We start from the raw sequence: 26571 nt of genomic DNA on the forward strand, positions 1-26571 counted from the left end.
CAACTCTGTAATATTTTATGTTAATGTTATTTGCCTAGACTTAACACTTTTTCAGTTCAAGAAATATCAAGTGAATAATACCTTTTGTATGCAGAGCACTCTGTGGAGCTAACAGGAGATGGAAATGTTGGTGAGTTTTTGTAAGTCTACTCAGAAAGAGATTAAATAAATATGGTTTGTGCCCTCTAGGCTGATAATACTCTTAATGCTGAGTTTCTCAACCTGGGAGCATTGACATCTTGGACCCATTCTTTGTCATGTGAGGCTGTTATGTGCTGTGTAGGCTGTGTGGCACCATCCCTGGCCTCTGACTGCTAAAAGCTCTGTGAGGCATGCCTTTCAATTGTCACAGGGCATTGGGGCATCTTGACTGACACAGGGTTCTCTGAGGCACCACTTTAGAGCCTTCTGAGATCTTAACGAAAGATTTTACACTCACTTCCTTGGTTTCATCTTTAGACTTTTTTTTTTTTAATTGTGTTTTAGATTTGATGTTTGCCCACAAGCACTGTCGTAATAATGTTAGCATCATTTGCTGAATAGAGAAGATGAGAATGAGAAGTTTTATTTTCAAAGTCCTAGAACCTTTGCATTTAGCAGTTCTTCCTTTTGCTTCTCTCCTCTCTCATTCTACTATAAGTACAAATATAACTCAGCACCTTCAACACTCTGCCTGGATAGCTCCTTAGCTAGGTCACCCAGCTTATGTGGTACATTTTCTATTTTCTGTATAACTAGAGGCTGCCATGTTGCTGCTATGTTATAAGGAAGCTTCTTCCTCCATTTTTCCTATAATGTTTTCCTTATTTTCATTTAAACCCTCACTGGCTGCCTCCTCATAGTCTGTCTTTTGCCAGCAGCCTTTTTCATGTGCATTAATACTTATCTGGTGCTGTATACAAGGTCCTTCCAGCTTCTCTCCAGTCCCATAAAACCATATATTTTATGGTTTTTTAATAACACCCCAGATTCAGGTACTTAAGGCTGTGTTAGTTATCTGTAACTGCATAATAAGTTGACCAAAACCTAGTGACTTGGAACAATAATCATTTATTTCATAGTTGCTGCATATCAGCAGTTGGAGAGCAGCTTAGCCAAAAGGTTCTGGCTTAGGAGTCTCATGAGATTGCAGTCAGATATCAATTGGAGCTATAGTCATCTGGAGGCTTGACTAGGGCTGGAGGATCCATATTGGTTCTTTTCCACGTACATCTCTGTGTGGGGCTGCTTACATGTCTTTCTCCAGAGACGACTCCCAGAGCAAGCAATCCAAGAGAGGAATATATTCTTAAGAATTTGCACGTGTATTTTTAAAACCACCACCATCCACAGGTAACTTCCCAAGCCTCCTGGATGACCTTTTCTCTTCTGTCCAGCTGAAAGGAAAAATGTGTATGGGGCCTTGCTGAAGTGGAGGTGGGTGTTGAATTTTGTGGTCAAACATCATTTCTACTCTCATTTCATTGGCTAGCACTTGGTCACCTGTTACAGCTCACTGAGAAAGAAGCTGAGAAATTAAATCCAGCTGTGTGCCTGCAAAGACGAGAAAGCATATTTGGTTGAATAGGGACAGTGGTGAAATCAACCAAAATAGGGAGCTCAGGAAGAAAAAGTCTGCCTGCTTTCATTCTATATGAAATTGCTTCTCTTGATGGTTTTTGCTTGATTTTCCACTTTTTCTTTGATAAAACAATAAACCAGAAGAAGGTATTATCATTATTTTGGTGTTTAATAGTATTCTAGGGAGTTTCCATCAGCTCATTTTAAATTTTGGATGAATGCTTGTTTTGAAATTCTGTTTTTGAAGTATGAACATAACATCAGTTATTGTTCCTACAAGTCCTTCTGTGCTTCTCTGTCCTACTGCATGATTATAAACCTTCACCAAGGGCTTTATTTTTTCCCCTGGGACATCTTATTGAATACTTGCATCTTCAGTAATTCATCTGGGCCCAGTGCTTTGTCTGTTTTAATACTTCTAATTACCTAATTATGTACTATAATGCAGTGACAAAGCCCTTTATCATTTCACTCTTTTCTTAACCCTTTTTTTGCTTAGGATTTTTAATTTTTTTTTTTTATTTTTTTGTCTCTTTGTTGTCTGAGGAACTCTTCATTATAGATGACCCAGAAATTTGCCTCGCTTCTCTTAATTGTCTGTTTGTGTTATCACAGATCACTGCCATGTGGGTTCCTGGCTATTGGGGCTCTAAAGTTGTTGTGTGGCTTTTCTCCATCCCTTACTTCCTGATTCATTCCAATATACTGTAGTCACATGGGCAGATACCCAAAAGGCACATAGAATAGTCTGGTTGTTGTAAACTACTTTTGTGACAAAATTAGTGGCCATTCTGTCATTCATTTAGATGTCTACAACAAGTATCCATAAACAAATGTAATGGAAGTCAAGATTTTTCAAAATTATGCTGACTTTACTTCAGGATAAGTAAAAATTGATAAAAGGAAATTTTTTTATAATATATGTGTTTTAGATAATGAAGGTAAAATGATAGAATTAAGAGTTTTACTATTTACAACCCCTAATGAATTGATAGATGTAGGCAATGATCATCAGTGGTTGCTAGCATCCTAAAAATAAAATAAATAAGCTAATATATGCATCTTGATGCAAGTACATAATACCAACTGTGATGGTTACCTATTGCTACATCGTAAACCACCCAAAGCATAAAACAGCAACATTTATTTTGTTGATGAATGTACAACCTGGGCAAGACTGAGGCAGACAGTTTCCCTCTGTTCCATGTGGTATTGGCCAAGCCTGCTTGAAGGGTGGGGGCTGGAAATCGTGTGAAGCCTTGTTCACTCCCATGTCTGGCTCTCAGCAGAGACCTTTGCTGCAGCTGGGGACTAGAACACCTCCTATGGCCCTCCCGTGTAGCTGCTTGACTGCCTAGCAGCATGATATCTGAGTTCCAAGGATGTATCCACAGAGAGTCAGATGGAAGTTGTGTTACAACATCACTTTGTGAGAAACTAGTCACTAAGGTCAGCATGCATTCAAATGGAGAGGAGTTAGACTCCTTCACCTTTTCACAGAAGTGTCAAAGAATTTGTAAATGTATGCTAAAACTTTCATACCACCCATGAAGAATTTTGTTGAAAATTAAGTCTGAATTTGATGAAGTCTCTAGACCTAACTACCAGTTTATAGGCTGTATAGCAGGAGGAGTGTGTTAAATAACAAAATAGAGGAACAATAAGAAAAATTCAGAATGTGGGATGTTTCGACACAATAAATAACCTGTCTTCCTTAACCAGTACATTGTAGCGACAGAGACAGGGAGGAGAAAAGGGAGGGGAAGAATAAATCTTAAGAGATAAATCAACAAATTGTAACGTAAGGACAGTTTTTGGATCTTGAACAAACTAAAAAAAAAATTAGGGGAATTTGCTCATTGCCTGGATATTTGATTTAATGAATGGATTATTTTATTAGTCATAGTGTTAGAATTGTATATGGTTATGTTTTTAGAGTCCTTTTAGAGATATAGTTGTGACATCTCAGATTTGTTTCAAAATACAGAATTGAGGGAGGACTATGTATGAATCAAGAACTGGTTGGTAATGATATTGGGTGATGGATTTATTGAGTCTACCATGTCTATTCTTTAGAAATGTTTGAATTTTCCATAATGAAAGTTTTTAAGTCTTGTGATGAAGACTATAACACCTGTGAATTTTGAGTTATTTCAAGATGCAGAACAAAACTCATACACCAAAGTTTTATATCTCTTGGTATTAATTTGCAATATGTAAAATTTGTCTGATTATAAGTTCCTTCACACATCTTGGGAGAGAAACTGCTGTATTTTAAATATTGATCTGTTAACTTGGAACTGAAATACTACTTTTTTTCCATCAAGAAAATCAAGAAAAATCTTAGAGTCCCTTGGAGAGCCCTCACTTTTCTAGGTCCCCAGTTTGGGGTGCCCTTGTTCCCCATGGCAAAGCACCTGGCTTCTGACACCTCCTGGGAGGACCAGAGCCCTGCTGGGTTTGCCTTGGGACCTTGCTGTGCTTCCAAGCCCCTCCTGGCAGGTCAAGAATTGGGATGGTGCTACTCAGTCCCTTTCCCTGATGGTGAGGCCTTTCCTTCTGTGTCTGTCACCGGTCTGGGCTCTCCTGTGCATTCAAACTGTGGTGCTTGCCCATCCCAGGAATGGGGGGCAGAAGAAGGGGGAGGGCTAGGGAAAGAGAGCCTGGGATTTGTACAAGGGCTCTGGGATTAAATTCTTTATTCACTGAGAACAGATTTGGGAACACGAGGGTGTGGGAGCAGGGGGTTTTGGGGGGGAACTAGTTGGAGGGAAGGTAAAGTTCAAGGATGCTCTTGCTTTAATCCCCACATCACTCATCACTTTGTTCTTAAAGAAGTCTAGGATACAGTAAAAATAAGTAAATAAAAAGAAGAAAAAGAAAAATCTTAGACTGTATTGTCTAAATTTCATCATGGAGTACTTAAATATTACTTTCTCTTTGGTTTTTATCTATGTCAGTGTTTTAATCTCACTTATTTACCATGTTCATTTTCTGGCCAAATTTAGAAATTTCTTCACTTGGGCTTCCATTTTCTGATAATAATGAAATTTATCTTTAGTCCCATTTGGTATGAATTTTATTCCATTTTATTTGCTATCAGATAACTGTTTTGAATCATAAACTTAACACAGTTTTAACTTTTTTTTTTCTCTACCTCATCTTTATGGAAGTTACTACCATTTCTTTCTTTCTTTTTTTTAATGGAAGTGTAGAGTCACTATTGATTTTCAAAATCTTAACTATTATTGAGGCCCGCTTGGGTCTGTATTTTGTGATTTTTCATTATTGTTTCAGAAGTAAATTTGCCCCATGGTGTTCAAATTACTTTACCTATCTTCAATCAATACCAGATGGCCTGGGGTTAAAAAATAAAACAAAACAAACAAACCAAAAAAAAAAAAAAACCATGTAATGGATGGCAGGGAAGCTATTTTGAAACAGAAAACATATCATTAAAAACTGATAATTACTGGGGGGTCTGGATCTCAGTCGGTTGAGCATCAGACTCTTGGTTTCAGCTCTGGTTGTGATCTTAGTGTGGTGGGGGCCCCTCATCCAGCTCTGTGCTAGGCATGGAATCTCCTTGTCCCTTTCCCTGTGCTCCTCCGCTTTTCCCCCACCTGTTTCTCAACTAGGTAAATAAATAAGATCTTTTTTATTTTTTTTTTTTTAAGATTTTATTTATTTATTTGAGAGAGAGACAGTGAGAGAGAACATAAGCGAGGAGAAGGTCAGAGAGAGAAGCAGACTCCCCGTGGAGCTGGGAAACCGATGCGGGACTCGATCCCGGGACTCCGGGATCATGACCTGAGCCGAAGGCAGTCGTCCAACCAACTGAGCCACCCAGGCGTCCCATAAATAAGATTTTTTTAAAAACCCAAACTGATTAGTACAGTTCCTAGAAAAACTACTCACTGTACTTTTCTCCCTTATTTCTGATCCATGTAGATGGTACATCTTCTGGTGTGAAGCCTAACAATAAGACAGTCAAGTTTTTGTTGTGGGAAATATGTTATTATTCATGTGTATTCATCAACCTCATGACGTAGTTCTTCTTGGTAATTCTGAACTCATGGAATTTTACCTAAATGTGTATGTCTGACTCACTTATAATTGATGAGTGAAGCAGTGGGGAAATACCGCTGCCCTAACTACCCAGATATGTGGGGGCAGGTGTGTATCTCTCTGCTTCAGAATCCTTACTTGTGACCTTCTGACTTAGCCTGGCTAATCTCCAAAGACTTCTTCAGCTTAAAACTTCTCTGAATGTAAATTCTTTATCCAGCTTCTTAAATAGTGTAAACTTTTATACCGTTTAAAAAACTTTTCTGTGTCTTTCTGCCTTACTTTATTTGATGCTGTGAAACCATCAGAATTTAGAGAGCAAGTCATACTTTTCTAAAAAAGAGGGTATCATGAAACTTCATAAATTGGCACTTTAGGGTTGTAGAGTAGTGTTGTAGATAGTGTGCTGTTGCGTAGATATGCTATGTCTGCCTAATACACATTTTTAGTTGATTGGGTATTTGCTAAAAGTGGGTAATTTAAATTATCTACCTGCAATTTAATTCTTGTAGCTCTCTTGTTTTTAATCTTGCAAGTGGTTAGTATGCATTTAAATGAAACTATGAATTGGTATGTAATATAATTTACATTTTTAGTAGTTAGGTATTAAACTCTTACTATATAGTTCATGGGTATTTGTTACAAAGTGGATGTTGCAGTTTTTAGTACTTTCTTGCATAATCAGTTCAGATTGCATCAGCTACGCAAAATTTGGTTGTGCTGGTGTGCATGGAAAATTTTCAAAGAATAGTTAATGGAGGGGATGTGCAAAATCATTTAAGCCATGTGATCTAAATTATGGGGCAAGAATCCTACTTAAAGACATGGCGAGGATGGTATCTAGACTTATTGTGATGATCATTTCGCAGTGTATACAAATATCATATCATATGTTTTACACCTGAAACTAATATAATGTATGTCAATTATACCTCAGTTTAAAAAAAAAAAAAACATAAGGCTAGATTTAAGTCATCTAATGAGGAAGAAGGAGAAACAATTTCCATTCTCTGAAGGCTTAATCTGTTTTTACCTTAGTAACTAAATTTTCCTAAGAAATTTCTCTTTAGCAATTTAACTGCTTACCTGTCTCTCATCCCGATTACTTTAGTTTGGGATATTTGACTTGTAAGGGCTTTATCAACTTTCTTTTGTCCCAAAGAAGTCATTTAAAAAGTGGTTTTGTTTCTTCCCTGGTTCAGTGCATTTGACATCTTTCTGGAACACCTTTGGCTTCTATGATATAATATTCTTGCTTTGAATCTACTTTCAGGTTAATTTTTCTCTTCTTTGGGAGCTAAGGTCATTTATGCCTACTCACACTCCCTTGCCTGAGTAGAAACTATCTGGAGGGGTCATCAAATTAAGATTCATGGAGAAATATGAGGTCATCTCGCTCAAATCCATGGGTTATTACTGGCAATCCAAGAAAGAGGTCTCCTTTGCTAGAGATAAAATCACATATATGTGTTTGGGGACAATTGCACATCCAAGGGAATTTCAAGCGAAAGTCACATGAACAAGTGAAGATAAAATAGGCTTCAATTTATTATAAAAATTAGGACCAGAAACAAGATGCTTCACAAACCATTAGCATAGTTAACCCAGGAACCCAGATTAGACTGGGAAGAAAGTCATTAACTCTCACAGGGAGCAAGAAAAGGATCAGAATGAAGCATTAAACAGCTGAAGTCTCCAGAACAAGGCAGTTAGCCCTTACAATCTGAAGTATAACAGCCATTTTTGCTCTTTAAAAGACTCATTAAGGAGTATTTTTTGTTTTGATAATGCCCTGTTCTTCCATGGTTTAGGTACTCTTTCTCTTCAACCTCCCCAAAGCCACCTAATTCACTTATTTATCCCCTAAAGTACCAATACTCAAAGACTATTAAAGACCTCTGTTCCTGCACATTTACTGCTTGCCAGGCACTGTTCTTGGTGCTTCAACATGATCTCATCTTGATCACAAAATCAGTATTATTCCCTTCACTGAATAGGTTAAGCAGTCACTTACTTAAGATTATGTAGCTAGTAATTATGCAACATGAATTTGAATGCAGGCTTTTCTTCTCAGGGTTGTGATTTTTTCCACTTCACTTCATTGTAATGCCATCTTGTTCCTTCCTGTAATCTCTCCTCTTTCAAGGCTTATTCCCACTTAGAGTTACTCAAATATTATTTTCTTTTTCACTTACCTATTCAAAAATGTAGAGTCACTTGGTTCGTTTTTCTTTGTTTGTAGATTCAGCGATACCGAGCTCTTTCCAGACCTGCCCCACCTTTTCTCCTATCTCATCATCCTGCTTTGGACTGGCAGTACTTCATGGAAGGACTTCTGTTTCTCAGTACTGATTGCCGTACTGTGCCATACCCTTGGAGTACTCATTGCCTTCTGTGCCTTCATCGCTCTTTCTGATTTGGTTATCTTTACCACTGATATGCCATCTTCCTCTTTCTCCTCTCATAAAAATTCTTTTTTAAACCCTTTGTGATTGAACCTATTTATGACTGTTAACTTCTAGGTGACATTCCTTTTTCCCTTATGTACTCATTTTGTATTAAATTGCTATGTATTTGTTCTTTGGATTGTTAGAATTGTATATTCTTTCATTAGGAACAACTATGTAGGGCCACCTGTGTGGCTCAGTCAGTTAAGTGTCTCTGCCTTTAGCTCCAGACGTGATCTCAGGGTCCAGGGATCAAGCCCCTTGTGGGGCTCCCCACTCAGCAGGAAGCCTCCATCTCCCTCTCCCTCTGCCATTTTCCCTGCGCTCCCCACCCCATGTTCTCTGGCTCTATCTCTCTGTCAAATAAATAAATGAAATCTTTTAAAAAAAAAAGACAAAAACTGAGCTAAAAAACCAACAGCAACTATGTAATCTCCTTTCAAGTGGATACTGTGCCCTTTTTCTATTTCATATTACCTCAAAGCGCCTGGTAGAATTTTTGATCTGGAGAGCGTTTAAGCAATACTGACTAACTTGTTCCATTTGAAGTCAACATTTTAATCAGACAAACTAACAGCATGGTCATGTATAATAATTTAAATCCTAATACTGGCATTAAAAAAAATATAATGATTTCTTCAAAAAGCTGGTACATCCAAAATTACATTCTAGTCCTAAAAACTAAATGGGCTAAAACAAAGTTATCCTGCACCCCAGATATATAGGCTGTGATTCATTTTGCTTAAGAACTGTCATATCCACTGTGTGAGGACTTTAATTACGTGGAGACATTTGAAATATTTAGGTGTTGAAAGGTACAATTTCCATCTGTGATAGAATAATTTCCCTTTTCTCACCCTTTTTCTCTTACCTTATCAGTCCCACCAGTGGCATAAGCTAGTTGCATGGTAAATACACACTTGTGCTAACACCTAAAAGTAGCCTTTGATACCTCTTAAACATGAGAGTTTGAAGGTAATTCTTAGAATTCTGCTAGTCAGTTTTAATCCTGTGTTTTCTTTCTTCAGGTTTCCTGAAATGCAGTTTTTCCAACAAGAAAATGTGAGAAAAATTCTTACAGATGTTCTTTTCTGTTATGCTAGAGAAAACGAGCAGTTGCTTTATAAACAGGTAATGAAAATATCGTACAGGTGGCATCCATTGACTCAAAATTTTCTATACAGCTTGACAAATGATAGAGCAATAATGTAGCCTTTATTGTATCCAAAGTTGTATCATAATAGTAAAGCAATCAAAGAGCTGCTTGTCAGCTGCATGGTGAGAAAAGTAAGCTCATTGAAGCACATATGCTTCTTCCTTATTATAAGACATTCCACCAAATTGTCTTCTATAAGGCGTTCAATCTTTTCTTTCAACTTTTGGGAGTTTGTTTATAAACAGCATCTTTGAAGCCAATCTAGTAATAAAACTTTTCAGAGTTGAATGTATAAATATTGTTTCTAAATACAGCATTTATAAATATGTGACATGCTGTGTAAAAAATAATCAATGTCCTTCTACTCTTTTAAGATTTACTGGTGATATAACTTTGGAAAGTTCCTCCAAATTTTTTGAAATTTATGATATTCTTTGGTATCCAGATATTTATCCCATTACTAAAGGAAAGAAGATTAAGATTGTTGGATTATGTTTTGCTTTCATTGAAATGTACATTATTTAATATATAAAGAAGATCTAGGTTTCTACTTAAGCTTTATGGTATTCCAATAGAAATACAAAAGTTGGATTTCTTTTTAAAGGTTTTACTTATTTATTTGACTGAGACACAGCGAGAGAGGGAACACAAATGGGAGTCGGAGAGGGAGAAAAGTTGGATATTTTATGTATTTATCAAAATGTATAGTAAGTGGGAATTTAAATCAAATTAATAAATTCTCTAACAAAAGTTTTCAATGTATGTCCAACTGATCACTTTCTAACTTCAGTGTAATATAACAGAAAACACCTGTTTGGCTAGAGCAATATGTATGTGTATATATATTTTTTTCTCTTTTTTTTTTTTAAGTTTATTTAAGTAATCTTACACTCAGCATGGGGATCCACCTCACAAACCTGGAATCAGGAGTCACACACTCTTCTGACTGAGCCACCCAGGCACCCCTAGAGTAATGTATTTAGTTTGAAATATACTTGATCAGTTTAAAGATAATAAAGTACTGATGAATCACTGAGCTCTACCTCTGAAACTAATAATACACCATATGTTAATTAATTGAATTTATTTATTTTTTTAAGATTTTATTTATTTATTTGACAGAGAGAGATCACAAGTAGGCAGAGAGACAGGCAGAGAGAGAGAGGGAAGCAGGCTCCCCGCTGAGCAAAGAGCCCGATGTGGGGCTCGATCCCAGGATCCTGAGATCACGACCTGAGCTGAAGGCAGAGGCTTAACCCAGTGAGCCACCCAGGCGCCCCTAATTAATTGAATTTAAATAAAATTTAAGAAAATAAAGATAATAAGCGAAGTCATATTCCAGTTGTCCTAAATAATGTATTTGTTTTTATATACATAGAATACCGAAGGGAACTAAGTTTATCTTACGTTTTAATACTAGTAATATGCTTTCATGTTAATTACATGGTGATTATCACTTTTAGAATGGAAGATGGAAAAAATATATCCCATTCATAATGACGACCAAAACTTTAAAATGCCTTGAAATAAATATAACAATATAGATGCAAAAGATATGTGAAGAAAACCATAAATGTTATTGAAGGACAAAGCAAGAGTTGAATAAACAGGAGAGTGGTTGTATGTTTGTAGATGGGAAGGCATGAAATATTACTTCTTCCCAAATTAATATGTAAATGTATTATCATTCCAGTGATAATCAGAGAGAGATGCATTTTTTAAAAACTGGACATGGTCATTTTAAATTTAGTGCCAAAAAGCTTTACCATAATTTTAATGGAGATAATACAGCTTAGGGGTTAAGAGCACTGGGTCTGGGCTTAAATCTGTTATTTAAATCTCAGCTCAAGCATTTGCTAGCTACATAATCCTGGACAATTTACTTACTTAAATTTTCTAAATCTTAGTTTTACTGTCAGTAAGAGGAGGACAATAATAATATTGGCTTTGTAGAGTTAAAAACACATAGTGATCATTAAGTGTTCTTATTGGTATTTATGGTGGATTTACTATTATTATCATTATTAAATATTTTAGAGTTGCTACAGAATGTAAGGCAAGGGGAGAATGGCAAAGGGAGGTATGAAAACTTTGTAAACATTCTGTGATCAAGCTAATATGACATTTGTATGGGAATCAACATGGATCAGTGGAACAAACTAAGAACAGGTCTAGTTGTATATGAATTCTTAATATGATAAGATAGGATATTTTCCTTTAATGGGAGAAAAGGATATTGACTTGCCATGTTTGATTTTCCATCTAGAAAAAAGATTAAATTATATGTTTATTGAAGAATAAATTCCAGGTGACATAAAGATATAAGTATGAAAACTGAAATTTTTAAATGAAATATTGTAAAAAATGTTGGGGAATTGTTTATAATCGCAGGATTGGAAAGACCTTTCCAAGCCAGATAGACTCTCCAGAAGTCAGATAAAAAGTTCAAAGACCCAAAACAAAGAAACCAAAAAGAAGACTGGGAGAAACTAAATATCAGTGTAGGACTTTGGGAAGCAAATAACAGAAAATCCCATTCAGAATGACTTCAACTCAAAAGATGTTGTTAACACACTTTGCAAGAAGTCTAGAGGCAAAATGGTTCTGCAGCATTAGTTATTCCAGTAGTTCAGACTCCTTTCTGTTTTTCTGTTCTCTCCTCATTGTGTTGGCTTCTGTCATCAAGCTTATCTCTTCGTTGTGTCCTTTCTTCTTTCCAATATTTGAAAATACCTCACAGTAAAAGATTTAGTGATAGCAAACCAAGTCAGAATAAAATTATCCCAAGTTACACATTCTTCTTTAGAGAAAGAAAAAAGTCAATTAAGGAAGTGTTATAATAATGGAAACAAATTCCACAGACAAGGAATAAAAACATAATAACTGCACTCAAACATAAGTGATGTGTGTGGGCCTCTGCATTTGTAAGGAAGACTAGGCAGGAATAGGGAAGGTCAGATTCTTGATAATTTAGACAAAGTCAATTACTGAATAAGAAAGTATCATTAAGATACTCTTGGGAGTCCCTTAATAAGACTTAATTACTCCCTGTACATGTTTAAAATCCTATAGATTCTTTACATAGAAATAATACCTTGCTAAAGAAGGACTGAATATTTAGCCAGATCAAATTTAAGAAAAAAAAACCTTGAGTTTCATCACAAGCTGTTAAAGCTATTATTTTGTACTAGGTGACACCCCGTTTAACATCGACCATATTGTTAATAGTTATGGGATTTTATTGAATTAATGAGACTGTTATCATGTAGTAGAATGTCTTGCTGAGTTAATTGAAACTGCAGAGATTATATAAATGGTATTAATGAACTTTGACTGCCTGATGCCTCAGCTTTAATAAAGACTGCTTGGTGGGCTAAATGAACACAGGCAGATAAAAGAACAGGTTCAATTTTGTGAGCCTACAGGCTGTTGATGAAGAAAACTTCGTTACCTTTATTTTCAACTGGCATGAGTTTGGAGTGCAGTGACTACTAACGATCCAGCAGGGATAAAGGCTTTAAGCAAGCAGAAATGCTGATGGTGTAGATGCAAGCAAAATATACATTTTGGGAACCAATAAGTATACTGGCAATCTATTATGTTTTATTTTGCTTTGTCGAATTTACAGCATATTGAATTTCTGATCATTCTTTCTAAATGGTTCTCTTTTCCTATAAAGATGTTCATACACTTGCCATTTGTAATTATTAATCAGGTTTTGCTAGTCTAGAATTAAGAGTCAAACTAACAATCTCTTCCAAGTCTAATTGAGGAAATGTCTCCAGTTTAGTTGGAAGTCAACAGTGAATTTGTAAAAAAGGTTGTCTTAATGATATTCAGGGGACTCTTAATTTTCATTATACAAAGAGCACCCTTATTTATTGATTTGAAATATGATTTAATGTTATTCTATTTCATTTTTCATATTGTAGTTCAACATTTACCAGTACATTGCTATATGGAGAGGTAGATGTTTAATCAGTCACCATGGAGTGAGTACCTTCTATGTGCTGAACCTGTAGTAGGAACTGGATTTTTTTTAAATCTACAAATAAAAACATATCACAGTTTCTAATTCTAAAAACTTATCACAGTTTCTAGTCACTTCTGTGCTCATTTCATTGTGTGTCTTGCTCTCTAGACCGAAAGCTCCATAATGGTTAGAAACTTGCTCACTTCATTCACTTTTGTGTTCTCAGCATTGTCATAGGTAGTTAATAATTTTTGACATAGGAAGTTGAAGATGAGTGATGCATGAGCAAATGAGAATCTGGAGAGAGTATTGCAGAAACTAGAGGGAAGAGAAAACTTAAAGAGGGTGGGAAGATGCATTTAGGCAAGTACTGATTCTTATTAAAGCAGCCATTAGTTAGAAAATTACATAGAGGAGGAAAAGACCAAATGAGATCACCGCCACATCAACAGCAAAATCCTAGTAAAAACTTAGCAGTTTACAAACTCTTGGGTTGGAAAATCTGTTATTCTTTAAACTATCTATTTTCTTCAAGTTAATTTTAATGCAGTGCCAATAAAATTGCAGTATTTTGATTAGCCTTTTATTTAAATGACACTAAAGTTTACCTTCTAATTAAATTAGGACAGGCAAGATAATTTTGAGAAAAAGAATAGAAAATATGGAAGAATAGAATATTTTACAGTTGAAGTCATTAAAGTAGTGAAGTTCTTGTTAAGAATGTACGAACCACGTATTGCATGGAGCCCCAGGTGTTATATGTAAGCAATGAATCTTGGAACACTACATCAAAAACTAATGATGTGTTGTATGGTGACTAACATAACATAATAAAAAAATAATTAAAATAATTTTAATAATTTTAAAATAATAAAAATAATTTTAAAAAGAATGTACAAACCAATGGAATACCAATAAAAGCCGAGAAAAAACGAGCACCAACTATTCAGTATATGGTAAAGACAACATCTCAAAACTCTTAGGAGAAGATGGATTATTCAATAATTAGTTGAACTCTTGTGCAGAGAGAAATACAAGTTTATTCTTCAGGACAAAACTAAATGCCAGATCAGTTAAGAATTAGCTATAATAAAGAAAACTATGTACTCACCTAATCTCCATATAAGGAAGGCATTTTCAGGCATGAAAATAGGAAACCATGAAGGATGATGTATTGATCTGATAGTTTTGAAGTATGGAGCTTCATGATGACATAGGATCTCACAATTAAAAAACAAATGATAAACGTGGGATGGTATAACAAAAATGACTACAGGTTAATATCCTGAATTGGTGAAGAACTGTAACAAATTATCAGGAAAAAGGGAACTCTTCATTAGGAGAAAATGGGCAATTCATTAAATGATAATGGCCAATAAAATTTTTTGTCAGTCTCACTAGCATTTAAATAGGGTAAAATAACTGTTTGATTATGAAGTTTTATAAGATTTCAAAAAACATAAACAAAACAAAACAGTGTAAGTTAAGATGTGTGAAGTGGCAATTTTTATGCCCTAAAGTGAGGGAATCCTTTCTGAAGGGCAGCCTAATTGTATATATAAGAAACTTGAACCAGCTTCTTTACTCATTGACCCAGAAATTCTCCTTCTAGGGACTTTATCCTGAGGAAGTCATAGAAAAAGGCAAAAAGATTACCACAAAGATTCTAATTTTTAATTTAGTTTTTAATATTTCTTTCTTTTGATCAGCCTGTCCTTCCTTCCTTCTCCCTCCCATTTCTTCCTTTCTTTCTCCTTGTCTTTTTTTTTTCTTTTCTGTATCTATAGTAATTCTTACAGCAGTTTGCTATTACTTTGATCATCAAATTATGGCACTTGGTTTTTGGAATAATTAGAGATTATTCCAGGAGAATAAATACCTCATGATGATTTTAAAGCATACTTAGCACTTAGTTCCATTTTTTTCTGTGTCTCTACCGTGTTCCTCTAAGGGATAGTCAAATAGTCCTCTCAAAGTTTGTTTAATAAGGAAATGGTTACTTAAAAAGATTGAAGTGGTGTACGGTAATTTGTCTTAATCACCAGAAAGCTGACGGTGTGTCACAAATTATTTTATACAAATGTCAGTGAGTCCTAATTCAAGTCTAGTGGTAACTTACAAATGAACTCTGATGGAGTTTACTTTGATATTATTTTGTGATGATCACTAGCTTTTAAGAATGGCATGGTACTTCTAGAATGTACAGAAAGTTGTGTGTCTGCCCTTCCATCATGGGAAGTCACTACTTCCACCCATGAAACTCTGTCTTGTCTTTGCTTTCATATTTTTTTTAATTTCTTATTAAGGTGGTGTTTTGTATTGTTTTTTTAAAATTAAAAATCATCCATAGTTATTAAGCAAAAGGAGAATATAATTTACTTACTTTAAGAGGCAGAAAAGATTATAATCTATTTTTAACTTGCTAAAACACGTTTTCTGATGCTTAAGGGGTAAAAAATCTTGTAGTTAACAAGGCAGATTACTAATGTGGAATGCCTTATTCTCTACAATAATGGATAAATAATGAATTTTTATAATATTTTTGTAGAGACAACTTAGTAACCAATGTAGTTTTTTGCTTCTGTGCTCATTCATATAATCCACAGGTGAGCACCAGTATAAGGAAAAAATATATAATTGGTGAATTCACTAAATAAATTGAACAGTAACCTTATAGTTGAAGTAGACAGGGAAAAAAAAAAACTATGGTAGTTTTCAGATTAAAGATGTTGAAATCGTACTTTGAAAACTGTTTGCTGTTATACCTGCTAAAGATTGTTTCTTTTATTATCCAACATTTCCAGCTAGCTGACTTCAGCTCTTCCTAAATCTACAGACATCCTAATTTTGAGCCATTATATAATGAAAACATTGGATGTAATTTCCTTAGGTCTACAGTTCTTAGTTGCCCTTCTTACTGCAGATCTTTACACTGTAGCTCATGATTATAATTTGCATAAATGAAATTCATATTTATGAGTACAGATCGTGAAGCAACTGACAGGTGCAAGGTTGTCTACCATGCCAATTTATTGTTTGTTGTGTCATTTAAAAGAGAACTGCTCTCCATGTTTTAAAGAAGAATTTGTGCTGTGGTTGAATTGGAATCAGATTCTAAAAGTAAATAAAATCTCATTTTGTAGCTTTTCATTTTATGCATTTCAATGAAATATGGAAATGTTGGTGGTGAGGATCAGTTGAAGAAGCATTTAACTGAGCCTAGTTTGTCCACTGATGGACCCTCAGCATCCTCCCCCTCTCATTTCTCCTGCTCGTATGTTTCAGGGAATGCACGAGCTGTTAGCGCCTATAGTCTTTATCCTCCACTGCGACCACCAAGCTTTTCTTCATGCCAGTGAGTCTGCCCAACCAAGGCAAGTTTTTATTTGGGCTCCTTCTCTTTTTTTCAGCCTTGCTGTAATCATTTTAACCTCAGAATCTTTTATATTGAAGGTACTTTTGTAAATTATAAACATTTGGTTGTGTTTCATGTGGCTGATTGTTTACTCCACATAATAGTTGTAGTCCTGGTTCAGCTATGGGACAAATTTAGAATCATAAATGACTTTGAAAATCTTAGATCTGTGGCAAAGGAAGGTATATAACTAATGGATCAAGAAGAGGAAATTTTTGTTAAGATGGCAAAGAGCTAATGATTGATGATATTCATATATACCATCCTCTAATGATTCTTTCACTGTTGGCTGTATGAAAACCTTGTCTGTGAGATCCTTTCTCCTCACGAGGTTTCACTGAGTTCAGGTCATGAACCCCCGTCTTGTAAATAAACAAAAATAACTTGTCATGTTTTAAGATACATTAATTTATTCTTTACAGCAAGTAACTTTAGTAATTATATTTAACTTAGGCTAATTTTTAGAATTTATTTCCACTTTAGATGCAGTAACTGAGGGCCCAGAGAGGCAGCCAGCCAGTATCTTGGGACTAGAGACTGTGAGATGATAAAACTTTGTCAAAAGTATTCCATAGGTTAACCGTTCTATGTGCAGAACATAAAAAATTAACACATAACATTTTTTGTATTTATCTCTACAATTATTAATCAAATATAGCCATCCATTTTGCTGAGCATAAATTAGAGCCTTTGTTAAATTAGCCCTTGTTTACTATATTATAGATTAGTATTTTCTAGTTTCTCTCGAGTTTCTCTAATTATACAAATATGAGTTTGTGCATTTGACTAGAGTAACCATGTCTTAATTATCCTTTCTTCAGTTATTCTAAAGTATGGTAAGGATGAAGTTAGTCTTGGGATCCTGTTTTCATGCCAGTTTTATCTTTTTAAAAGCATGTGTGTACAATATGCTTCACAGGAAAGTATAGATAATTGAAAATTGCTTTTAAATAAGTTGGACCTGCTGTTTTGGCAGTTTCAAGCTGTTGAAAGGTAAAAGCAACACTAAAATAGATTTGAAAGAGGTATTATCGCTAATTAATGGATGTTAAAATACAATAAAAATGGAAGCCATTGAAAGAAAATAATATTCTGATAGGATATATATGACCAGTAAATAAGTGTTTTGTTTTGTTTTGTTTTGTTTTGGAAAACAAGTCGCAGATTGTGGCATAATCAATTTATTCTAGGTCAGGCACATTCAAGGAATATATTGTCACATTTTGTAGTGGTTATTTGGAGTAATTAGATAGTTAGTTCATTGTGGTACAGACAAGGCTCCTAATTTGTTTTTGATCTTTATAGAAAGAAAGGATTTCATTTATTAATGAAATTGCTTTTTTATTTAGAAGGGATGATTTTTTATTTGCACACTGTATGAAAGTTGGCGTATGAGTATAGAATAAGGCAACTTCTATATCTCCTTCTACTAAAAAATTATACATTTTGACTATTTGTATTGCTTTTTTTAAGTGAGGAAATGAAAACTCTTTTGAACCCTGAGTTTCTGGAACATGATGCCTAGTAAGTACCAAAACTTTCTATTATTCTTATTTTTTATACCATCTCTATTTCAGTGAGGGTTTAACGTTAATACTGTATTATTTTTCTGATTTTTAGTGCAATGTTCTCACAGCTTATGGAAACTGCTGAACCTTGGTTTTCTACTTTTGAGCATGATGGTCAAAAGGTAAGTGTTTCCGTACAGATCTTTTCAATATATTTGAGGGAACAAATGATTTTAATAAGTAGGAACATTTCATTATTACTATTAAAAAAACCCCAAATTTAAAAATCTATGGAATAAGATTGAATGGGGGATCTAAGCCATATTGCTAATAATATTGGCAGGTATATAAAGGTAAAATAAAAAATTTCACATAAATGGGAATTTTATTTTATATGTATTTTATTTTATATGTATATTATCTGTGCAATAGAGCTTCTGACTTGAAATATTATTACAAATTTTGAATGACAAGTACATTTATCTGCCTGATCTGTTGCTACATGTGTGAGTTGATAGACATTTTGTTACTGAAGTGCATAGACAAACTCTGTATGAAATAGGCTATCTTATTTTTACTAATACATCACTATTGAATTTACACAATTTAGTTTCAATACCATCATTTATCATTTACTCTCTCTTACTCTTTTTAACTGTAATTTTTATTATGTGTTATAATTGATATGCCATACCATTCACCTTTAAAGTGTATAATTTAGTCGTTTTTAGTATATTCACAAGATTATGCAGATGTCCCTATTATCTGATTGAGAAATATTTTCATCACCCCAAAAGGAAATCTCATACTCATTAGCTGTCACTCTGCATTTGCTCCATTTCCCAGAGTCACTGGCGTTACTAATGTACTTCTGCTTTCTATGAACATGCCTATTCGGAACATTTCCTATGAATGGAACCATATAATGTGTTGCCTTCTGTGATTGACTCCTTTCACTTAGCATGATGTTTTTGGTATTCATACTTGTTGTAGCATGCATCAGTACTTCACTACTTTTCGTGACCAAATAATATTTCACCGTGTGGATATACCACATTTTGTTTATCAATACATCAGTTGATGGACATTTGGGTTTTTTCACTTTTTGGTTATTAAGAATAATGTTGCTGTGAACATTTGTGTATAAACTTCATGTCTACGTATATTTTCAAGGCTCTTGGCATTTCTCTAGGAGTGGAATTGCTGAGTTAACTGACATTTTAAACAAACATATATGCTAACTTAGAGGTCATATGGTGTTTTCATTATCATTATACAGTATTAGAAAAATGCCAATTATTCTGGCAAGGGATGTCATTAAGAGTTTTTGGTATATTTTTTCTATATGATTAATTTATTTTATATTGGTACAACTGATTGCATTCTGCTTAGAAACCATATATTATTCTGTCACTTTATTCCATCTCTTAAAAAATGAAATGGATAACTAATGTGCTTTATGCCTTTGGTCTAGATCAGGGCAAACTACTGCCTGCAGGCCAATTTGGCCTGCCAGCTGTTTTTATACAGCTTGGGAATTAAGCATGGCTTTTACATTATTAAATGGCTGAAAAACTATGAAAAGAAGAATAATATTTGTGGCATATGAAAATTCTATGGAATTCAAATTTCCATGTTCATAAAAAAGTTTTGTTGGGAAATAGCCATGCCTGTTTGTTTCCTTATTGTCTGTCGCTGCTTGCTCATTGTAATGGTTCATTACAAAGTTAACTAGTTGCAGCACAAACTATATGACCTATGAAGCCTAAAATATTTACTCTCTGGCCTTTACAGAGAAAATTTGCTGATCTTCAACCTAGGTGATAAAGTCTTTAGTAATATATCAACATGTTACATTTAGTAAGGGTTATTAGAGGTGACTTTTAGAACAATTACTTTTTAGAACAATTACTTTATATTTGTTCTTGATAGGAGATTTGATGAAGTCATGGACTTATGTGAAAAACCAAAATTTTGAGCAAAAAGTATTTGAATACATTTAAATAAAAACATGATCGTTTTATTCAGTGGTCATTTTGTATTTTATAACTGAATCACTGTATCTACAAAAGCAAATGATAAAGATGTGAGCATTACTACTTTTCAGTTTTACCCATTCATGTTGATATCACTGAGTCAAGTTCGTGAAAATGGTTAAGACAGCATAAAAAAGGATATTTCTTCATTTTGTCAAGAAAAAACACATAGATGTGACCTCTGAGCATTTATGTTACCTACATATATCAATGAATAATACATTTCTATAAAGCATATGTAGTGAATCCCTCTTTCATCCTCCTCTTTTTATTCTATGTCTTGATTCTATCACCTTTCTTAAAAGAAGTTTGAGAAATGAATATACTACTCTCTTTAGGTTCTTGTAGTTCCCCTGACAATTCAGTTCCATCACTGTGCGTGCTGCCTAGGTCAGCAGACACTCTTCCCATAATAAGACTTTCTTCATGAAGAAAGCAGTGTGTTGCTTTACATAATGGTTTTGGAATTATCTCGCTGAATCCTTGTAACAGTTTGTGGACTGGCACTAACCTGTAGAGTACATTTTGAGTACCACTTAATAAATGGTTAGGAAGATTGCTAGTTTTATTGGTACTTGTAGCTATCCCATATGATAATATTTGTTAAATGCAAATAGCATTTTTATGATGATAAATCCTGAAGATAAGGAATATCTTATATTAACTTTAAAATTTTCTCTTTTGGTTTCATCGTTAGATAAGCTGTTTACCATTTAAATGATCATGAGCCTTACTTGTGAGTTTCTTAAATTTAAGCAATTTTATTGTAAGTATTCTGAGCACAGGGGAAATCTTTTCAAACTACAGTTTATGTAAGTCTGTAGTTCTTAAGCTACACATGAGTCTCCATTCAGTATTTGATAAATGAACCACATAGGGTGTTGATTTAGTGACAACTCATTCTCTTCAACCTGGAAATGGATTACATGATTTTTCATTAAATTAAACCGTTTTAACGGGCTGATTTAGGATTAGGTCTCTCCAAAGCCAGGGATTGTATCTCTACAGAAGTGTGTTTATTCAAGACCCTTAGAAAATGACTAGGTATAGTGATCTGTTTCCCATATGGTTGTTAGAAACCCTACCTGAGCTCAGTGCCTTCATCCCACCGAGTATGGTATTCAGCCACACAACCTTCTTCAGTTAAAGAAAAACTACATAACTAAAATAAGCAAAAAGTTGAGTTGTTCATTTTTAAAGGAAAGTTGGCTTCAGAGTAAACACTGTCTCTTGAATGTGAATGGTGTCTTACAGTTAACATGAACTCTCCCAAATTATTTTAATTTAATACCAGTAGGAAAAAATTTGAGCAAGAATTAATTATTTTTTTTAAATTACAGCATCCTGTCATTTGAAGAGAATACTTGATACAATAAAACCAGAAAATGGTATCCTGGTTTTACTAGTTTTATAATAAATGACCACAACACAGAGGTATCTTTTTCTCCTATCTATACAAATTAGCAGAAACTAATTGAGCCATAGAAAAATCAGTATGGTTTTACATTCCTCAGACCTGAAGATGCTGGTGTAGACACTGTAGCAAGTACTAAGGACTACGTCTCTTTTTAAGACTTTGTATCCTGGAAAGATAGATGGAACCTCTTCCAGCAAAGTTTTCCTAATCCTAACACATGCCCCTCCTCTCCTCTTTCTTTCTATGAGCCTGATTAGTCATTGATCTTATGTGGATTTCTACATTTTTTTCTGTATAGTCTTCCTCTCCAGACTACAATGGCAAGAGCTTTACTTTCTTTATTTCGTGCCCCTGAATGTGGTCCAGTGATGATAAGATGATGTTCCTTTTAGAGATCTCATGGTTTAGGAACCAGAGAAGTAGAAACAGGTACTGTAGTAGTAAAGAAGAAGATGATGAAATAGGACCTGACAGTTAAGCCAGATCTTTAAGATCACTGGGAAGCTCCTCTATGGAAACACTGGGGAGGGGCTATTTCAAGTTAAAGAATGGCATCCCTAGGATCTCTGGAAGCACAGTAAGAGTAGAGACCAACCAGATAATGAAAGACCTTATAGACCTAGCTCAAGAATTTGTCTTTTGTTGGGGTGCCTGGGTGGCTCAGTGGGTTAAAGCCTCTGCTAGCTCAGGTCATGATCCCAGGATCCTGGGATCAAGCCCCACATCTGGCTCTCTGCTCAGCAGGGAGCCTACTTCCTCATCTCTCTACCTGCCTGTCTGCCTGCCTCTCTGCCTACTTGTGATCTCTGTCAAATAAATAAATAAAATCTTAAAAAAAAATTTTTTTTCTTTTGTTTTTGTTTTTCCTGTAGAAGCTATTGAAAAGTTTTAAAGAGGGCAACTGGGCGTAATTTAATATCTGTTTTAGATGAATCACCAGGCATTTTGGAAGCTAGATTTAAAAGCAGACTGAATTAAGGGCAGTGAGACCAGTTAGGAAAGAAATGATTAGGACCCCAAATCAGTTTATAGCAGTAGAGCTGTAGGAGAGAAGACATAGTAAGAGTCTCCTGAGTGGTTCTGAGGAGGTAAAATTGGCAAAGTGTATGTGTTGTTATTGGAGAATGGGTTGAGGTTGGCATGGGGAAAGGATGAACATGTTTTTGAGCAGAAGGTGATAAGCTCAGTAGTGGGTCTGCTGAATTGGAGACCCTTTTGTAACCCAGGATTCCTTGCCAACGTACGAATGTATGAGAGGGAACCCAGGAAGGTTCTAGGTCATGAATATAGATTTGGAAGTCTTTGGAAAATGGGTGTTGGTTGAAGTACTGTGTATGAGTAAGATCACTCAGGGAATCACATGCAATAGAGAATTAAACTAGGATCAGACCTCTATGAAAAAGCAGCATTTGCAAAGCAGAAACAAAAATTTGAGCTAGAGCAGTTGAGTGAGGGAGTGGCAGACAGTCATCAGAGAATGATGCTATAAATCTCAAGACTGGAAAGAGGTAGAATTTGAGGACTCAACATAAGAAAGGTTAGACATAGGGACGCCTGGGTATCTCAGTCAGTTAAGTGTCTGCCTTCGGCTCAGGTCATGACCTTGGGGTACTGAGATGGAGTCCCTGGGCTCCTTGCTCAGCAGAGAGCTTGCTTCTCTCTCGCTGCTGCTCCCCCTGTTTGTTCTTCTCGGTCTCTCCCTCTTACCTCCCCCTCTCTCTGATAAGTAAAAAAATAAAATCTTGGGGGAAAAAAAGAAAGTTTAGACATCATATTAGGGGAAATCGTCAGACTTGAGATGGTGGTTGAAGTTTACATTAAAGCATTACAAGCAGTACAGGTACATCTTTCTTAATGTGGGATTTGGAAGGGGAGGAGGGAGAGTTGTAGTTAGCCTATGTAGTGTTTTGTTTTGTTTTGTTTTTAAATTCAGCTTTACTTTTGGTCTGGGGAGTTTAAAAATCTTCCTACTCAGCCATTTAAATTGATCAAAGGACAGAAAATATCTTCTTTTCTAATACTTTGCTTTATTTCCTGCCTTTTTTTTTTTTATAGTTTTGAGAGCTCAAAGTAAAACAGTTTTCATTTCTTGTTTTTCATGTTTAGATTTTATATCACAAGAAATATCTTACCAGAGTCATTCCATTTAGGTCCCATGGCTAATTAGACCAACTAACTATAGACAAGTAGAATAGCAGCTACCACAACCTCTAGCAAAAATTATCTTGAAATACTTAATGTCACCAGAGAAACTGGTCAAGGGAATAAGGTAGGAAATATTTCAGAAGACAGTTTCTGGCCTTCATTTTATGAGCACAATCATCTGTATGACAATCAGCATATGATTCCACAATTTAAGCATTCGTCATGAGATGATTAATGTAGTTACTGGTTATTGAAGAATGATGTCCACATATTTGTTCATTTCATATTGAAATAACACATGCTCCACTTTTTTCTTTTTAGGGGAAAGAAACACTGATGACTCCCATTCCCTTTGCTAGACCACAGGATTTGGGGCCAACAATTGCTATTGTTACTAAAGTCAACCAGATCCAGGATCATCTACTGAAGAAGCATGATATTGAGCTTTATATGCACTTGAACAGGCTGGAAATCGCACCACAGATATATGGGTTGTAAGTACCGAAGTTTAAGTTTCAGCTGTATCTAATTATGACTTGGTGGTTTCTGTATGTCTCAGATCCACAGAAGTAAGACCAGAACGGTTTCACCTCCATTTCATTTCATATGCCTTATGTGCCAGGCTCTGTGTTACTATTTTCACATACCATATTTCGTCTCATACTCAAACCAATCCTGTTAATTGAGTGTTGTACAGGGGAAGAAACTAAGCCTAACTCTGTATTTAGACATATTAAATAGTGAAGTCATAATTCAGATTCAGGTGGGATTGGCTCTGTAATCTGCAGAGCCCAGCACAAAATAAAAATGAATGTCCCCTGTAAAAAAAAAAATCAGCAAGAATTTCAAGATGACAGCAGCAGATCAGTAAGCCAAGCTTTCTAAGAAGTTCAGGGTCACACAGATCATACACACATGAAACCAGCCTCAAACCTAAACAAACCTGTAGGATATTCATGTTCTTTCCATTTTTGGGGGAAGTGCATTTCTAAAAGTAAGATAAATGTCCCTCATAGTGAACATAACATGGTAGTCATCTTCAGCCATGTAACTTCTATAACATACTGTAGCAGAAGAAAAGGGAGCCAATCACTCCTCAGATATGTGTGTCTGTTTGTATGTGTACTAATTCAGTGGCTTAATAGGGTGGGTAGGAAAATTAGAAAGATTACAGTTTTGGGGCACCTGGGTGGCTCAGTGGGTTAAGCCGCTGCCTTCGGCTCAGGTCATGATCTCAGGGTCCTGCGATCGAGTCCCGCATCGGGCTCTCTGCTCAGCGGGGAGCCTGCTTCCCTCTCTCTCTCTCTGCCTGCCTCTCAGTCTACTTGTGATTTCTCTCTGTCAAATAAATAAATAAAATCTTTAAAAAAAAAAAAAGAAAAATTACAGTTTTAAATAATATGAATTAATTGTGTAGCACTACAGATATTAAAAGGATCCTTTATATTGAAGCAGTAGAACATTTATAGCTAGTGCTGGGCAGTTCCTTGGTAGATATTTTCTGCAATTTCATCCCTCAGCTAGAACATGGAAAACTAAGAAGATATTATTAAGATATATATAATAGATGCTCAGTAAATATGAATTCATTATTTGAGAATTTCAAACAAGTCAAAGGTTTCAGACCAGAGCAGAGGCTATTTATTTAGCCCAAAGAAAAGAAAATCAGTGAGTGTTTTCTTTATGTTCTCATGTGAAAGAGTCTTTCACTAATTATAACTTTCTATCTTCTTTGGAAGCCCTGAACTGTGAGTAAAGATGCTTGCTTTTCGGTTTTAATGGTGCTTATTTTCATTTCTGTGACTTAAGCTTGACTTCATCATTGAGAGCAGCTTCATCATTCCTACTGGAAATGAAAAAATTGTGGGTAACATGGGTATTGGGCAGTACTGCAATTATTAATGAATCATCATTTACACTTAAAAGTCTGGCTAATGTGTTTGTGATTATAGTTATAAAAATTTACTTTAAAACAGATAGGGCAAGGTCAGGAGATGAAGTCTGTATTCCTCTCCCTTGTGCACTCAAAGAAATGATTTATTCAAATAGAAAAGCCCATTCTACACCCTCAAAAATTGTTTACTAAACTCTAGATATTGTTCTTAAATACTGGAGAAAGAAATTAATGTTGGACATATTTATCATTTCTTTGAAATGCTTTATTTATTACCTCTTTGAGCTGGTGCTTTACATTGCAGTGGTGGTGGTATGGACTCAGGTAAGATGATTTATAAACCACTGTGTTCCAGTTTCCTTTTTAGACATCAGTTTCCATCAGCTTTCTTTTCATCATAATGATTCATAGGGCTTTTTTGACATCCCACCAGCACCTTCCCGATAAAATTCTATGATCCATGAAATACTCACTCTTAATCCTTGCAACTTTATTTTTCAGCAGTACTAATAATACCAGAGTTTTCAATAACCATAGCTGACTCAATTATCCCATTATTTTAGTATAGAATCTCCTCTGCATTAACTAAAAATATACATTTTTTTCATCTTTGAAGAATTCATTCATTCTCTTAATTGGTCTCTACTATAGTGTAAGGAGTTTACTCCATTTACTAAATCTGATTGTTTTATTTCTATTTGTGGGATACATGTGGTCAAATTTTCCTTTGTCTTTGTGCTACCTTCAGTTGTACAACTCATCTGTATATTTCCTATTGATGACTTTCAGTGTCTTTGGGGGCCAGAGAAAAAAATGAGTATAATATGAAATAGCAGTTAGAAGCATAGGCTTTGAAATGAAGTAGATCTGTTTAACCACTTTGATCCTTGGTTTCTTCATATGTGAAATGAGGAGTAAATGTAATGGTACCTACTTCTTAGGGTGCTGATGA

At 35.0% G+C, this 26571-nt stretch overlaps 1 protein-coding gene across 6 annotated transcripts in view; it reads left to right on the plus strand.

The window, feature by feature from the left end:
* The window catches only part of TBC1D5 (TBC1 domain family member 5), a 550005-nt gene that overhangs the window by 315687 nt on the left and 207747 nt on the right, over positions 1–26571 (plus strand). For all 6 annotated transcript variants that reach the window (XM_032332177.1, XM_032332146.1, XM_032332153.1 and 3 more), the window contains 5 exons: positions 9104–9206; positions 16490–16578; positions 18093–18143; positions 18240–18309; positions 24047–24219. In XM_032332177.1, coding sequence (XP_032188068.1) covers positions 9104–9206; positions 16490–16578; positions 18093–18143; positions 18240–18309; positions 24047–24219 — 486 coding nt within the window. The remainder of the gene's footprint in view (positions 1–9103; positions 9207–16489; positions 16579–18092; positions 18144–18239; positions 18310–24046; positions 24220–26571) is intronic.

The sequence above is a fragment of the Mustela erminea genome, chromosome 1 (assembly GCF_009829155.1).
Source record: "Mustela erminea isolate mMusErm1 chromosome 1, mMusErm1.Pri, whole genome shotgun sequence".
NCBI classification, from domain to species: domain Eukaryota; kingdom Metazoa; phylum Chordata; class Mammalia; order Carnivora; family Mustelidae; genus Mustela; species Mustela erminea.